The sequence below is a fragment of the Hesperophylax consimilis genome, chromosome 3, assembly GCF_061612785.1.
Source record: "Hesperophylax consimilis isolate HC1 chromosome 3, BYU_Hcon_1.0, whole genome shotgun sequence".
Classification (NCBI taxonomy): domain Eukaryota; kingdom Metazoa; phylum Arthropoda; class Insecta; order Trichoptera; family Limnephilidae; genus Hesperophylax; species Hesperophylax consimilis.
In genome coordinates this window covers 31,616,730-31,632,330 of record NC_142838.1, presented here as the reverse complement: position 1 = coordinate 31,632,330, position 15,601 = coordinate 31,616,730, and the positions used below count along the sequence as shown (strand labels likewise).

Here is a 15,601-nt window from a genome sequence, read left to right as displayed (position 1 = left end):
AGATTACCGTGTCTTTTTTTCTGACCCACTTTTTTCTCGGAGTTATACCCCCCTGCACGGAGGAATTCTATTTCAAGTAGGTACGAGCATAACTTTATTCTCCCTAATAACAATTCGCACGTCACTTTCAATTTTTTCCATTTCAGAAAAATCGAATTAACACTATACATTATATTCCATTACAATTATTGCCACAATATTTCTTACCAACTAATGCCATTTCTCCGCGAATATTGGATACTATTCCATTGGTGGACTGCTTTAGTTTTTAGGGCTAAAACCCAAATTGTACAGCGCCCTTGAGGTGATTTTTCACAAAAACGGCGCTCTACAAATTATCCAATTATTATTATTATTATTATTATTATTATCGATGAAAAACACATGGCATGAAAATATTAAAATTAAAAAGACCCGTGCTTAGTGACTAAAAGTATATTTGAATGAATTAATTAATTAATATGCTATATAATATAATAATAATTAATATTGGACATTCTGATTATCAGCCAATTTAATTTATTATCTCAGTTGCATTTTAAGCTTGGCTTGATAGGAGCACCGGCAAGATAAGCCTAGTGATACCATTTCTTTAAAAATATAAGGACAATGTTTAAATTCGATTATTAATCGATTGTCTCATCACTAGTACAATTTCAACGTTTTTTATAGAAACACCGTGGGAAGAGGGAATCATATATCCTCATGTGATTGGTATATCTATGCATATATCTATGGTGGGAGTAACATTGTTCCAGGGGGGTATAACTCCGAGAAAAAAGTGGGTCAGAAAAAAAAGACACGTTAATCTCTATGGGTGACTTGTGACGTATATTTTCCACAAACCAATACGAACTTCATGCATGTTTATAGGCCGCTGTCACGAACTTCATGCATGTTTATAGGCAGTTGTCATTGGCCGATTTTAGGCTAGCCAATGGGTTGGCTCCGAATGAGAATTATATTGTCTATGGTTACGCCTTTTTTATAGTTTCTATCCTAGTCGATGGTGAGTATGTGTAGTAGTGACGTATATTTTTCAGTTACTGACTTTTATCTATGGCAAACATTAGGACCCATGGGCTCAGTACTAAAAACCCGAAGATATTGATCTAGTGAGTGGTTCATTTATGCATTGTTCTATGCAATGTTTTCAGTGTGATTGGTTTATTTATGGTTCTTGTTCAATGACATTTGATTATTTTTCATGTTTACAAGTATTTTTTTGAAATTTCATCTTTATTCAAAGCATTCTACTTTTCAAAAGAAATATATGCAAATAAAAATAATACAATGTCTCAAATTATTAATTATCCTGTAGTTTATCTGCAAAGTGACTGGAACGAAACTCTTAGGTTAAAACTTATAATTTTGTGAATCATTTTCATGTTATAACAGAATGTTAAACTTTTGGTGATATTTATAGAATTTCCTATTAAATTTTGTTTGTTTCTCTTCTAGATTACCAAATTCTGAAGTATGGATATCAGTAAAATATCGTAACGAAATTAGCGTTCATGGAAAGATCAATTCCTGTGAAACCACCGACAATAAACCTAGATTGACAATAACTCCTGAGTTCTCACTAATAAGCCAGACGACTAATATGATGGTTGTGAAACACCTTCAGAGTGAATTAGTTACGGCCTTTGTTGCACCCATGAAGTCTTATAAAGTTCACAACAAAGCTGTTTATTCCGTAACAGGCTCTGAAAACGCTATGGTGGTGTCTTCTTCAGAAGATGATAAAATCGCTGTATGGGATAGTCGAACTGGTAACAAGCTATTTTAATTATTATCTTTTATTTACGTCTCTTTGCTGCAGATTAGGTGCAGCAGCTGCAGCTTGTGAAGATTTGATATGGAAGATAGAAGACTTTAACTTTCTGTCTTTGAAATGTGGATTGTTCTGCACAAACTCACTCTCTGTTCGAACTAGTATCCTCTTTATTTGTATAGTGCTATGCTGATCAATAATAATAATATGTTTTTTTAATTAAATTGCTTATAATATTTTAAATTTTAGTTTAGTAGAAGTCAAGTAAGAAATGATGTAGTATAATATTTTTATTTAAATACAAATATATAAAAATTTACATTCTATTATTTATTCCAGGTGATGAACTCCTCACCCTACAGGGCCACGGAGGGCCAGCTTATAAGTGCAGGTTTTTCCCTTCTGGCACTGTAGTTCTCACCGCAGGAGCTGATGGATCTCTCAAGGTCTGGTCATCGGAAACCGGCATCAATCCGGTTACCCTAGCTGGCCATACTATGGCTGTGAATGACTGTGCTATCATAGAAAAAGGGAGGAATGTGCTTTCTGTTAGCAAGTGAGTTTTTTGAATATATAATACGAGCCATAGCCATATAATTTAAAAAAAATAATATATTATGTAACACTAATTAACAACATAATTTTCTTTGCAGAGATGGTAAGGTGAAACTCTGGGATGTAGGTGAAGCTAAATGTTTAGCAGACGTTCTGTCTACTGATGGAATAATAAATTGCTGTTGTATTGTTTCTACTCCAAATGTAGAAGCAATTGCTAATCCAAGAGAAGTAAGTTCTTATCATTTGAAAATTATAAATCAATCAAACGTAAACCAATTAATCAATCAGTTATAGACCAATCAATCATTAATAATTAATCAATATATACCATACATCAGGGGTTCCCAAACTTTTCCAAGTCATGGCACACTTAGAAAATTTGAATTTTCTCTCGGCACCCTAGTCATATAATATCTATCTGTGGTAGTTATATTTCATATTTGTACGACTATGAAGAAGAAACCAGGTTAGAAACTAATACAACTTGTATTTAAAATGAACAAGTACATGTATTGGTAGTAAAACAGGTGAAAATACAAAGAAAATGCCAATATAATTACAAAAACCTTCCACACACTCTTGAGGTGTATGTGTTTAGTTCGACGGGTGAGCCTGCTGCTCATTGCACAAATATAATTACAAAAACCTTCCAAATACTCTTGAGGTGTGTGTGTTTAGTGCGACGGGTGAGCCTGCTGCTCTTTGCACAAATATAATTACAAAAACCTTCCAAATACTCTTGAGGTGTGTGTGTTTAGTGCGACGGGTGAGCCTGCTGCTCTTTGCACAAATATAATTACAAAAACCTTCCAAATACTCTTGAGGTGTGTGTGTTTAGTGCGACGGGTGAGCCTGCTGCTCTTTGCACAAATATAATTACAAAAACCTTCCAAATACTCTTGAGGTGTGTGTGTTTAGTGCGACGGGTGAGCCTGCTGCTCACTGCACAATTTTTCGAATCGGGGAATAAGGTTGATACAGCTACTTTCTCTCATTTCTTTTTCCACATTTATTTTCGAGCGATATTTGCTCTTTATAACAGCAACCGCTGAAAATCCAGCTTCGCACAGATATGAAGTCGCAAAGGGAATTAGGACACTTACAGCTTTTGCAAAACTCCGTCAAATCCAAACAAGCGTATTTTGTTTTCAGGCTGTTGTCGCTCGAGAGGTCAATTAGATTTTCTTATTCGTGCGCAGTAAAATCTTGTGGAGCTTGAGCAAGGAATGGATCTTGGATCCACACAAACTTCTCCACTTGGTCTTCTGCGAAGTACTTTACAAATCATTCAGTTAACTGTGATAGGTGTTCTGTGAAAAGGGTCAGCAAGTTATGTGAAACGTTAACTCCACTATGGGCCATGTACTGTTGCAATATTGGAAAGCAATCTTTGCCTCCATTATCAATCATTTTTCTCTTCCACAGTTGTAGTTTTTCCTGAATGATGAAATCTTCTCTACAAGATTAATTATGTGCATGTTATGGCTCTCTAGAGACAGATTTAAGACATTTAGTTTTTCGAATATGTCACACAAGTATGCCAGTTTCAGCAGAAAGTCTTCATCCGCGAAATTGTTGGCGTTCACTTGATCAGTTGAACTTCTTCCAGGAAAGTGTGAATTTCTTGTCGCAGTTCAAATGTACGAGATAGTACATTGCCACGTGAGAGCCATCGTGAGCTACAGTAATAATATTTGGCTAATTTATATAGCGCCGTTTTCGTGAAAAATCACCTCAAGGGCGCTAGTACAAAAGGAACGTGTGCTCAGCTCCCAAATACTCCCATAGTTTTTTGAAAAATCTTATTTTAAGTGACCTAGTTTTTATGTATTTTACCACATTTACTAAACATTATAGGACGAGATTCAGAGGCAGACTCAGCGATTTCGATGTGAGTGCTTCTCTGTGGATGATGCAAAGGGTCCACAGAGCATCAGGGGCTTTGCTGCGAATCAGCATCTGTAATGCTCCGTAGCAACCCGACATTGATCGAGCACCATCAGTGCTCACACCGATGCACTTGTCCACTCCAAATTATTTTCCGTCATAAATGTGTCAAGGAAACTTACATAGCAGATGAGATGTGCATCCTTGTTGCTAGCCATGGCCTCATCTAGTTGCAGTCCAAATTCGCTTCCTTTCATTTTTTCTATCAATTGATCATTCAGATCCTGAGCCATGTGCAGAATTCTTCGATTGATGGTGTTGTTCGACAAAGGAATCTTCGAAAACAGATTTTCCGATCTTTATATTAATCATGTCCACAGAAGCCAGTAAAACCAGTTCCTCGGCAATAGTTTGGTTTTTTTTACACTTCGCTACTCTATATGCCACCTTGAATGATGCCAGCAAGGCATTGTTTGGCACTGACGCTTGCTTAGTGAAGACATTGTTTTGTTGGTGCAAATCTATCAATTTTCTACTGAAAAAATCACGTGGTTTGTCGACCATGTCGGGATGCTTTTTTTCAAGGTGCCCCTTCAACTTACTTGGGTTCATGGTCTCGGATGACAGAACTTTTGAACAGAGCACACACTGCGGTTTTTCATCATCGAAGAAAGAATTCTTTCTTCTATCAAAATGAAGATGAAATCCAAGTAGCTGTCTTCGTATTTGCGGCGTTTCCGCTTCTTTCCTCGCCCGTCACTTGTCGATGCATGATCAGCAGTACTTGCACTATTGGTTTTGTTTATCAAAAATCTATCCATTTTTAGGAAATGTGAGTAGGTACAGCTGGCTTTTCAATAAGAACAAGACTCACGCACTGGCCTATGCAGGGAGCGTTAGCGAGATACTTTGACAATGCGACTTTCCCGAACACTAAAATATTCCGTACCGACTCGACACTGACGCTGCCAGCGCGGTGCCACTCCCGCATCCCCTCTCCTGTGCCTCCCAACCAATCCGTACCCAGAGCGCGGACCGGCCACGCGGGTGATTTTCTATTCCATAAAATGTTTGTATTCATGTCAATTTTGATTTTTAGTAGAGACATCAGGGGCACCTCGCGGCATCCCTGATCTCTTTCCGCGGCACTTACTTTGGGAACCTCTGCCATACATGATAAAGTGACATTTTGATTTTTGTGTTTAACAAACCCAGTAGAGGTAATATCCGAAGGCAAATGAATGTATAAGGTCGACACTGCTATTGCAGTACTTCTTGACGTGCTTGGGCACAATTCTTCAACACTGCAAATATAGGACTTTTTCCTAGGGGTTAATAAGTTAATTTTAATTAAAAGTAAATGAATTAATGATATTCAAGAACAACTTTTTCTTTTTAACTTATTTTGAAGGTTATACCCACCAATGTAATATATCATTGAAGAAGAAGATAATACTAATAAATCTAATTGAAACAGTACAAGACACAGAAAAATAAAAAGATAACGGCAAACACAACTAGGAATCAAACCCAGATTAACATATCCGATTTTTACTTATACGCCTGTCCCGGTAAGACATGAGATCATGGGTTCGATTCCCAGTTGTGACCGTTATCTTTTTATTTTTCTGTGTCTTGTTCAGTTTCATATTTCATTTAGATATTTTAGTATTATCTTCTTCAATTAATTATTCATAAACCAATCTACCTATCCGTCTTCAAAAATAAGTATATTTTAAGACGAAGCTTTGAAAAATATCATTCAATCGATTAAAGAACGGACTCTTGATAAAGTACAGAAGTACTTTGTGAAGAGTTCATCATTATGTTAAATTGAAAAATGGTAATTTATTTCAGGTAGCAACAGGAGATAAACTAGTGGTGGTGGGTTGTGAGAGTGGATTTATACAATGCGCCCACGTTGGAATGAGAGAAGTGATCTTCAATATGAAAATGGATTCTCCGGTCAATTGCTGTGCTGCTTTGGAAAATAATGTTCTCATAGGTTGTGAAGATGGAAAGGTAAACATAATATTTCGTTTTATACAATACATGGTTGTTACTCACCGGTTACGCAAATGTTAAAATAATTTATATATATATAATATATACTAGCTGTACCCTGCCACGCGTTGCTGTGGCTCAGTATGTTTGTGCATATACAGAAACAATACGTCCTTATGATACCATTATGTACGTTTTATCTTTTACGTCTAACATATAACTCTGTGTTTTTCAAGCATGTTTGTCCAACAGATGGCGCTGTTTTTAAAAAAAGAGCATATTTGTCCGACAGATCGTCGCTCTAGTTCGTTTTTGTCCAACAGACCATTTTTGGCGAAATTGAGTTAAATATGCAGTTCTCAGAAATCATATTTATTTATACGATACATGTGAAAATTTTTCTTTATTTTTAATGTGTTTTCAAGACGCAGTTTGTCGTCCACCAAAATTAAACAACATTCCGAGCGTGTTTATCCAACACTTTGTCCTACATCCAAATTAAAAACGTGTTTTCTGCGTAGTTTTAAACATTTGTAACGAATTTTACTTAAAAATAATAATTTCTATTACTTAATAATATTATAAATTGACCGGTCGGTGGCCGAGTTAACATCGCGTTTGGGTCCCACCCAGGGGAGAGAGAGATTTTCAAATATTGTCAGGTTATTCGTAACCCGGGAATGTTTGTCTTTCTTTTAAAAAAAAAAAATCATTTTAGTTATCTTACAATGAGCTAATTTCATTGTATATGTGTTTTTCGTAAAAAAAACTTGAAGCGCTATTTCTCCCGATTTATGTTTTGGTCTGTTGGATAAAAATGAACTAGAGCGATGAGATGGCGTTGTTTTTGAAAAAAAGCCTGTTTTTACCTGTCACCGGTGACATCTATATAATATAGGTATATAAAAACACATGCGTATTCGAATGCAACTTTGTATCAAAATTTCAAAGCAAATTGGTGAAGAACTTTCAGAATTTAAGATTTACATTTTTATTTATATTTATATAAATGGAACAAGCAATATTATGTCTTGTGTGTTAACTTTTGATGGTCATATCAATATTTCAAAGCTCTATAGCTCTGGTTGAAATGATGTAGTAAGCGTAATAGTTGCGATCATACAGAAATATCAGATGGATTACACTACAAAATAATTTTTTTGCTAACATAGAAACTAACAGACAAAACTTGAAAATGAATTTCTACTTTACGGTTAAGAAGGTAGCAACTGGATATGCTTCCTTTCATCAGTGAATATTGGTTAATGATGATTTTGATTAAAATATTATTTTCCAGATTGTTCTTGTATCTACCGAAACCGGCACAGTTATCAGCGAGTGGTGGGAGTCTGCAAGTCCAGTCATCAGCCTAGCCAGTGTGTCCAGCACTAGGTTCCTGGCCGGGAGGCAGGACGGAGCCTGCGTTCTGCAGTCCTTGGATCACCCCTCTGTTAGAGTCCAACTCACCGGCTCCAACTGCGACCCCATCCGAGATATGTCCTTCAATGGCCGTTGGGTGTTCACTGGTTGCCGAGACTGTCATATTAGGAAATACGATTTTAATCAACTTGCCGTGCATTTTAAATGATATTTACCTAAATAAGATTACCTATCAATCATCACACATGATTAAACACAGTTTGTGTAACCCAAGAATAACCATATAATTTAAAATATATTATAGTAAACAAGACAACTTCATCACCAAGTGCTTCTTGGCAGGAAACACTTTGTGATGAAGTAGTATATTAAAATATAAAATAGTGCTAATAGGCCTTGTTAAGAAAATATTCCATTGTGTGAAGTTAATCAATATGTATTTTAATTCAGTTTCAAGGAAATTTTACAAGGCTTTTCATATTCCAAGTGTCCTAAAAATACCCTTGTTTATGTAATTAGGTACATACTCATCAATGCCTAACTCATTTTTTGTTAAATGGCTACGAATAAATAAATCTCTGATGTTTTTAACTCATAAAAAATACACAGTTAAGCTTGATTTTATTTTGTTTCCTCTTACAGTACAAAAAAATGTATTGTAAATTATCCCCTACTAATATCCCCGAAATTATCCAACAGAAAATAGGTTTTGAGTTGAAAAGTAATGAGTAACTTAAGGCGATGCACTACGTCGTGTAATATTTTAAATTGAGCCGCTATCAATAACAACCCTTACGCAGATGGCGATAAGGTTTATATTCCCGCTTAACACCATCCGCCTGTTTTGATTGATGCAAGAAAAAAACATGGCCAAAAAGTGCCTTTTATTTTATTTTGTGGATGTTAAGGCATAAATATTTTTTTTTTTTCGATCATTTTATAAATAACTTAATTTGCTACATTATACAATAAAATCATAACCGAAAATGGGTTTGTAAGTAGGAGATTTTGAACTTTAAAGCAGTTTTCATAGGCCTTATACATTATTTTTTTCTGGGCTTATAAAAATACTCGATTATTTCAAAGGCCAAGATGCACGGACGTATATAAGGGGGGGGTCTTGGGGGTCCGGACCCCCCCCATTGCACCGCGCCGATTGTAGAATACGATAGTTTCTTAAGTCCGCCACAGTGCGGGGAGCGGGGGAATGGGCAGTGCCCCCGCCGCGGCGCGCCGCCGCCGCCCGCGTTTCGGCCGCGCGCACCATACCAAGCTAGAATCTAGTTTAGTCTATTTTGTCTCTTCGCGTTGCGCAGTTGTCAGTTGTTTTAATACAGAAAGAAGTGTCGCATTTAAAAAGTATGAAACGATCAAATCAGGTATCTCTTTTGAGTTTTTTTTCTAAGAAAGCGAGACCAAATCCCAATGAACTTTTATCAAAAGACAATGTGGAATCCTGTCATATTGAAGAAGTAGGAATAAATAGAGCGGGGCCATCCACAGATACTGATGACGATGAAGTGAAGAAAGGTAAGTCTCTTGTTTATTTTATTAGGAAGGAACCCAGTTACTAGAATTTTAAAAACTTTTATCCTGCTCTTATTTTTATTCCCAGAGAATTTCTGTAAACAAATGTTTTGCCGTGAGCATAAAATATTTGACAAATGGTAATTTCAGTGTATATGCGACGTGTACCTAAGTGTTATAAAATCATTTCGCCTTTTAACAGAAAGAAATACAATTATATTTAACTAACAACTAACTGGTGCCCGCGACATTGTTCGCGTAGACTTAATTTTTAGTTGAAAATTCTTATTCTTAACATAACTTTTTAGTTTATGAACCGATTGGAATGAAACATAGACTAAAATGTTAAACAAAACCGCATACAAATCGATTAAGCCGTTTCTGAGATTAGCGTGGTCAAACGCACAGACAAACAGACAAAAATTTTAATTACTATTTTATTGACCTCAGTAACATAATTATAGTGCGTATGAATTGTTTTTTTTTTGTAAATATTTATGTACTTACAGAAACGGAACGCTTACGATTTAATTATAGTATGGATTAGAGTATTAGAGTCACAAATTATTATTATTATTCTTACAATTAAATATGACCAAAAAGCTGTTTGAAGATGGGTATGTGCTGTTGTTTTGTTTTAGTCAAATATGTCTTTGTTACAGCCAGGATGGATTTGTGTTCGGCTACGTCCGCAGCCGCAGCCAGGACGGGTTATGATATTGCGCTCTACGTATGTCATCCTCCAAGCAATGACGAGGAAAAGCTGAGAGCATTAAAAGAGCTTTGGACCCCTCCGGATACATTTAAATTTCCAGTCACTATCACTGGTAAAAAGAAACTTTCTTTTCAACGCCATTGGACTACCAGGTACTCATGGCTTGTATATTCAAACGTCATGCAGGGAGCACTTTGCAAAGTATGTGTTTTATTTGGAAAAAAGCATGGCGGTCGTGGTCAGCAAGAACTTGGAGCCTTGGTTAGTAAGCCATTTACTTACTGGAAGAAAGCTTTAGAGAGCTTTGATCACCATGCAGATACTAAGTATCATAAATTTGCTGTTGAGCAGGCAGCAAATTTTGCAAGGATCATGGAAGGAAAAACGTTTGATGTTATAGAGTGCATGAATGCAGAAAACAGTAAAATTGCCGAAGAGAACAGAAAAAGATTGAAAGCCATTGTTGAAACAATTATTCTTTGTGGAAGGCAAGAAATAGCACTAAGAGGAAGTCGTGATTTTGGAGAAATTGGGATAAATGAACCCGAACATAATGATGGTAGTTTTAGAGCACTTCTTCGTTTTCGTGCGCGATCTGGCGATGAAGCACTTAAAAATCATTTACTAACACAAAACATTCACAGTAGAGCCATGTATACGTCACCAGGAATTCAAAATCAAGTGATTGAACTATGTGGTAGTGCTATTCAAGCGCAAGTACTTAATAGGGTCATAGAGGCTGGTTTTTTTACTGTACTTGCTGATGAAACACAAGACATATCACGGCGAGAACAATTAGCGTTATGTTTACGATACGTACACTGCTCATCTGGGAAATCGGTTATACGGGAAGATTTTTTAGAATTCATCCACGTAGAAGATGTTTCAGCTCAAGCTTTGGCAACGACTATTATATCACATCTCTTATCATATAATTTGGATATGAATAAATGGATTGGTCAAGGCTATGATGGCGCTGCAGTGATGAGCGGCCGGTTACGGGGCGTAAGAACAATAATCGCAGAGCAATACCCGAGAGCGCAATTCGTACACTGTGTTGCTCATGTTCTCAACTTAGTTTTAGCGCATTCATGTGAGATACCAATAACACGTAACTGTATCGGAACCATTAAGAGCGTAATAAACTTTTTTCGCCTATCACCGCTTCGCGACGGACTTTTGAAGAAAATTGCGGATCAAATTAATTCATCTCATTCAACGCTTATCTCTCTTTGTGAGACACGATGGACCGAGAAACACGTGGCTGTCGAAAGATTTGCAGAAATGGTTCCCGTTATATGCGAAACACTTGGGGCACTTCAAGATGCTGCTAGTAGCGACGTCGCTACTCAAGCATACCATCTTCAAATCGCTATGGATAACAGCCAGTTTATTGTTTCTTTAGTTATACTGAGAAAAGTTTTTTCATATACAGCAAACCTTAACAAAGCAATGCAGAAAGTCAATGTCGATTTGACCAACATTTGCGAATATACAAAAAATGTAAAAACGACTTTACTAAATGTTCGGAACGAAAGTCAGTTCGCAATTCTTTTTGAGCAAGCACAGCAGATGAGTTCAAGCGATATAGTAATGCCAAGAATAACTGGAAGGCAAACCCTGCGCAATAATATTGCAGCAGAAACTGCCGAAATATACTACCGACGAAATGTGTTTTACCCTTTCATTGATCATGTTATTACAGAACTCGACGCTCGTTTTAAACCACATGAATCGACGATCGAAGGAATTCAAATGCTGCTACCTGAAAAAACCAGTAATGACTCCAGGATAAAAGAAAATCTTAACAAGATTACACAAACATTTCTGGGTGGGGAAAATAAAGGCACAATATTTCTGAGTGAATATGAGATATGGCACAATCACTGGAAATCTGTAGCACAAAAACCTGCAACTGTGATCGACACCATCGATAACTGCGATGATCAGTTTTTCCCTTTAATAAAAAAGCTTCTAATTATTTTAGCCACACTCCCAGTGTCCACTGCAACCCCTGAGAGATCTTTCTCTACATTAAAGAGGTTAAAAACTTACCTAAGAAATAAAATGGGCGACGAAAGACTTACTGGTCTGGCTTTAATGAGCGTACACCGAGATCTGGCGGTGCAACTTGATTCCGAAGAAATTATTAATCAGTTAGCAATTAAACGTAAAAGACTAAATGTATTACTTTAAAGTAGTGTCCGACCGAACTTTCGGTTTCGGTTTCGGCCTAGTTTCGGCCAAAAAACGAGTTTCGGCTAAGTTTCGGTTTCGGCCGCCATCCAGCCGAAACTACGGCCGAAACCGAAACTGAATTCGGGAGATTTCGTCCTGCGGTCGGACATGTTCGGTGCACTGAACTGCGAGCCACGAAAACACTTTTTATTTTCATTATATTCAAATAAGTATTATTGCATTAAAAATATTTTGTCATTGTAGGTAGGATGGTACTTTTTAATTTTAATTATATTGTAGTTCATTAAAAAGAGTGCCATACAAAATGACCAGAGTTTAGAGGAAATTATTTTGTTCTTAAAATGAAAGAGTATTTTTTGTTTAGTGTAGGTAGGTACCTAAAGAAATTAGTGCACCTAAAAAAGTAATTTTGTTTTCTACCTTTTATTTTATGTTATTCGTTAATAATGTTCACACAGGTAATACCTAGATACTGTTTATTTTTTTATATTATTTACGAAGAAGTTATAACTTATTTAAAAAAGCACAACCATTTATTTGAAATAAGGAATGATAATTTTTAATTAATAGTAGTTGTAAAACAATGAATCTCGTGTCAGTTTTTTTTGTTTGAGAGAAAACTACATTTATTTTCATGTATAACTTGAATTTACAATATTTTGTTAGTGTTACTGTAGGTAGGTAGGTAATTTTTAATTTTAATTATATTGTAGTTCATTAAAAAGAGTGTCATAATAATACGACCAAAGTTTAAAAGAAATTATTTTGTTCTTAAGATGAAAGCTCTTCATTTAGCTTGAGAGAAAACGCTTATTTTTTTCATACATTAAGTATTATTTGCATTAAAAATATTTTGTTATTGTAGGTAGGATAATACTTTTTGATTTTAATTTTATAATTGTAGTTCATTAAAAAAAGTGCCTTACAATATGACCAAAGTTTAGAATAAATTATTTGGTTATGTGATTAAATAAAAGGTGTTTCAATTTTAAAACAAATTATTTGTTCTTAAGATGAAAGAGTATTTTTGTTTAGTGTACCTTAACAAATTAGGTATAAAAAAAAGTTATTTTGTTTTCCACCTTTTATTTTATGTTATTTCTTTTTTTATGTTATAAACGAAGCGATTTTATTTAAATAAGAAGCGATAATTATGTTATGTTTATTTTTAGTTCAAATATCAGAGACTGAATGATTTATATATATAATATTTAAAAATAAAGGCTGATTGATTAAGACTGACTATTTTTTTCACGAAAACATGACCTTATATATTTTTTTTTAATTTGCGGACCCCCCCCTTATCAAAGCTATATATACGTCCGTGCCAAGATGTATGTATGTTCAGACTGCCAAACGAGAGGCTGAAGAGAAAAGTGTGACACTACAGGTCAGCAGATTGGTTTGGTCTGTGGGCACATTTCCCGTGGTCAGATCATGAACTGCTGGGTTCTGAAATTAGAACATGGTTAATTCCTTCCATCAAATACCCTGAAATATAAATAATACGTACTACTCCAGTGAAATAGTGACAATATCAACAACGCTAGACTCTAGAGGCGCCAGTGTAGCATATTGACTTTATCATTCCTTTCAATGTCGGCATTGAATTTATTTAGTACCTACTTGGTGGCGGTGTTTTGCGCTTTCTAATTTGTATTTTGATCAATATTGATTAAAAAAATATGTAAAATGTTCTAAAAAGTATGTTCTGTGTGTACAGTTTATATACTTTATTGTATTTTGATCAATATTGATAAAAAAAAATTATTAATACTTAGGTATAAAATATAAGATTTAAATCTATGGTGACCATCCATAAAATATTATTGCAGTTTGACAAAGAGTAAACATTTTATAGCAAAATTAAATATACTGTAAAAAAAGTCCATTTCTAATTTTCTCTTCTAAATCAAAACCGAAATTCCGTAGATAAATACCCAAAAAGTAGGTACATAAATACCTACCTACTTAATTATAAACCATATATTTTATGGCCCCATATATCAGTATTTTTTTGTAATGGTATCAATTGCCAGGGCTCCTACCAGGGGCCTCTATGTAACATTTTCGTATAACTAAACGACAACCAGCGATGCCATACCTACCGAAATTTCGGTAGATCTACCGATTTCGGCAAAAATCTAACGATATTCCTAGAAAATCTACCGAAATTTGTGAAAATTAACCGAACTTTTCCGAAGATATACTGAAAAAATCTTCCAAATTTAGTGAAAAGATTATGAATTACGGGCAATTTTTTTCGAAAATAACAATGTGTGGAATTATTCCTTTTCGAACTTCTCTAGTCCCATGGATTTGAAAATATTGTGGGGAATCATACCTACCCGAAACTCCCTAGCTACCCCCCACCCCGAGGTATTGAAAAAATGTGAGGAATTATTCTCGTCTGAAATTCGCAAACCACCCTCCCCCCAAATTCAATGTCAAAATATTGTGGGGAATTATTCGTCCCTCCTGAAATTTCTAGCCACCCCCTCCTCCCCATGGATTCGAAAATTTTCAGGAATTCATCACTGACTTAGCCCCTATTAATGACAGAGCGATTTTAATTGAACGACAAAAATTGAACAAGATATAATTCAGACGTTTCATTTTAACTCGAACCGATTTTGCTAATCAAGATGACATCGAGTGAAGTTATCGCTGCGTGCGACCATCGTGCGACCCTATGATTTCGGACCTGTTACAGAACGAACTTTAGAATATGAAAAAGCAAAAAAAAACGTTGTATGTGGGCCAGATAATGGATTATAAGGGGAAAAGAAATGGGTGCTTCTAACACTATATTGAGAGATGGCGTTAGAAGATACCGAAGGCTATTGCAATCATGTGCGAATTTCGGAAGAAGTACTGTTGTCTAAAATTTTAAAAATCCAAAAAAAGGACACAGTTATGCGCGCGACTGTCCCAGCAAAAACTAAGTTAAAAATTTATATACTATTTCAAACACATAACCATGTACAATGTGACCTTAGAACGGGGTACCCCAGTAAGGACACATTATCTTATATAAAAAAATTGTTAAATAAAAAAAAATTACGCTTAGATACATGGCAACGGAGGATTCTTTTTCAAATCTGACTTATATCACAGAGTTCCAAAAATACGATATCATTGTTTATAAAATAAGTGTTCATTGCAATTAATGCCTTAAAATTTTTTATGAAGGTAAAAAATATTACTTTTTAAAACATTCAGAGACGTGATATTTAATAATAATAACTACTAAGTTACAGCAGCATTTCAAAAATAATATTATTAATTGGAGTGTCACGGGCATTCTTATTTTTGTAAACTTCTTGCTTCTGATCCCAAATACAGGGATGGCTTTGGTATAGATCAATAAATCTAAACATCATGTCATCCGACCAATTAATACATTTTTTCATTGAAGTCGATGCCATGGTAGGTACTAGGTACGCATAAATAAACCACTCAGTAGGGACGTTTGACGTCTACTTTCGACCGCGGGGAGCTAAAAATCGCAAGCGACTTGAAACATGTTCACACGTTTCAAGTCGCTTGAAAAT

The 15,601-nt window shown here is 35.4% G+C and overlaps 1 protein-coding gene across 1 annotated transcript; it reads left to right on the top strand.

Moving 5' to 3' along the window:
• Nucleotides 1-1,135: 1,135 nt before the first annotated feature.
• Nucleotides 1,136-8,243, top strand: LOC149425276 (proteasomal ATPase-associated factor 1-like). The gene is made up of 6 exons (XM_089651056.1): nucleotides 1,136-1,355; nucleotides 1,462-1,775; nucleotides 2,117-2,333; nucleotides 2,431-2,563; nucleotides 6,080-6,244; nucleotides 7,524-8,243. Exons 1-6 carry the CDS (start codon nucleotides 1,294-1,296, stop codon nucleotides 7,812-7,814), a joined length of 1,182 nt encoding a protein of 393 aa, XP_089507182.1. The 5' UTR covers nucleotides 1,136-1,293; the 3' UTR covers nucleotides 7,815-8,243.
• The last annotated feature ends 7,358 nt before the right edge of the window (nucleotides 8,244-15,601 follow it).

Excerpts from the sequence above, each read along its gene's own strand:
- LOC149425276 (XM_089651056.1), top strand. The coding sequence starts at position 1,294 with ATGTCTCAAATTATTAATTATCCTGTAGTTTATCTGCAAAGTGACTGG. Across the intron at positions 1,356-1,461 it reads GACTGGAACGAAACTCTTAG|ATTACCAAATTCTGAAGTAT; the intron begins GTTAAAACTTAT and ends TTTCTCTTCTAG. Across the intron at positions 2,334-2,430 it reads AATGTGCTTTCTGTTAGCAA|AGATGGTAAGGTGAAACTCT; the intron begins GTGAGTTTTTTG and ends TTTTCTTTGCAG.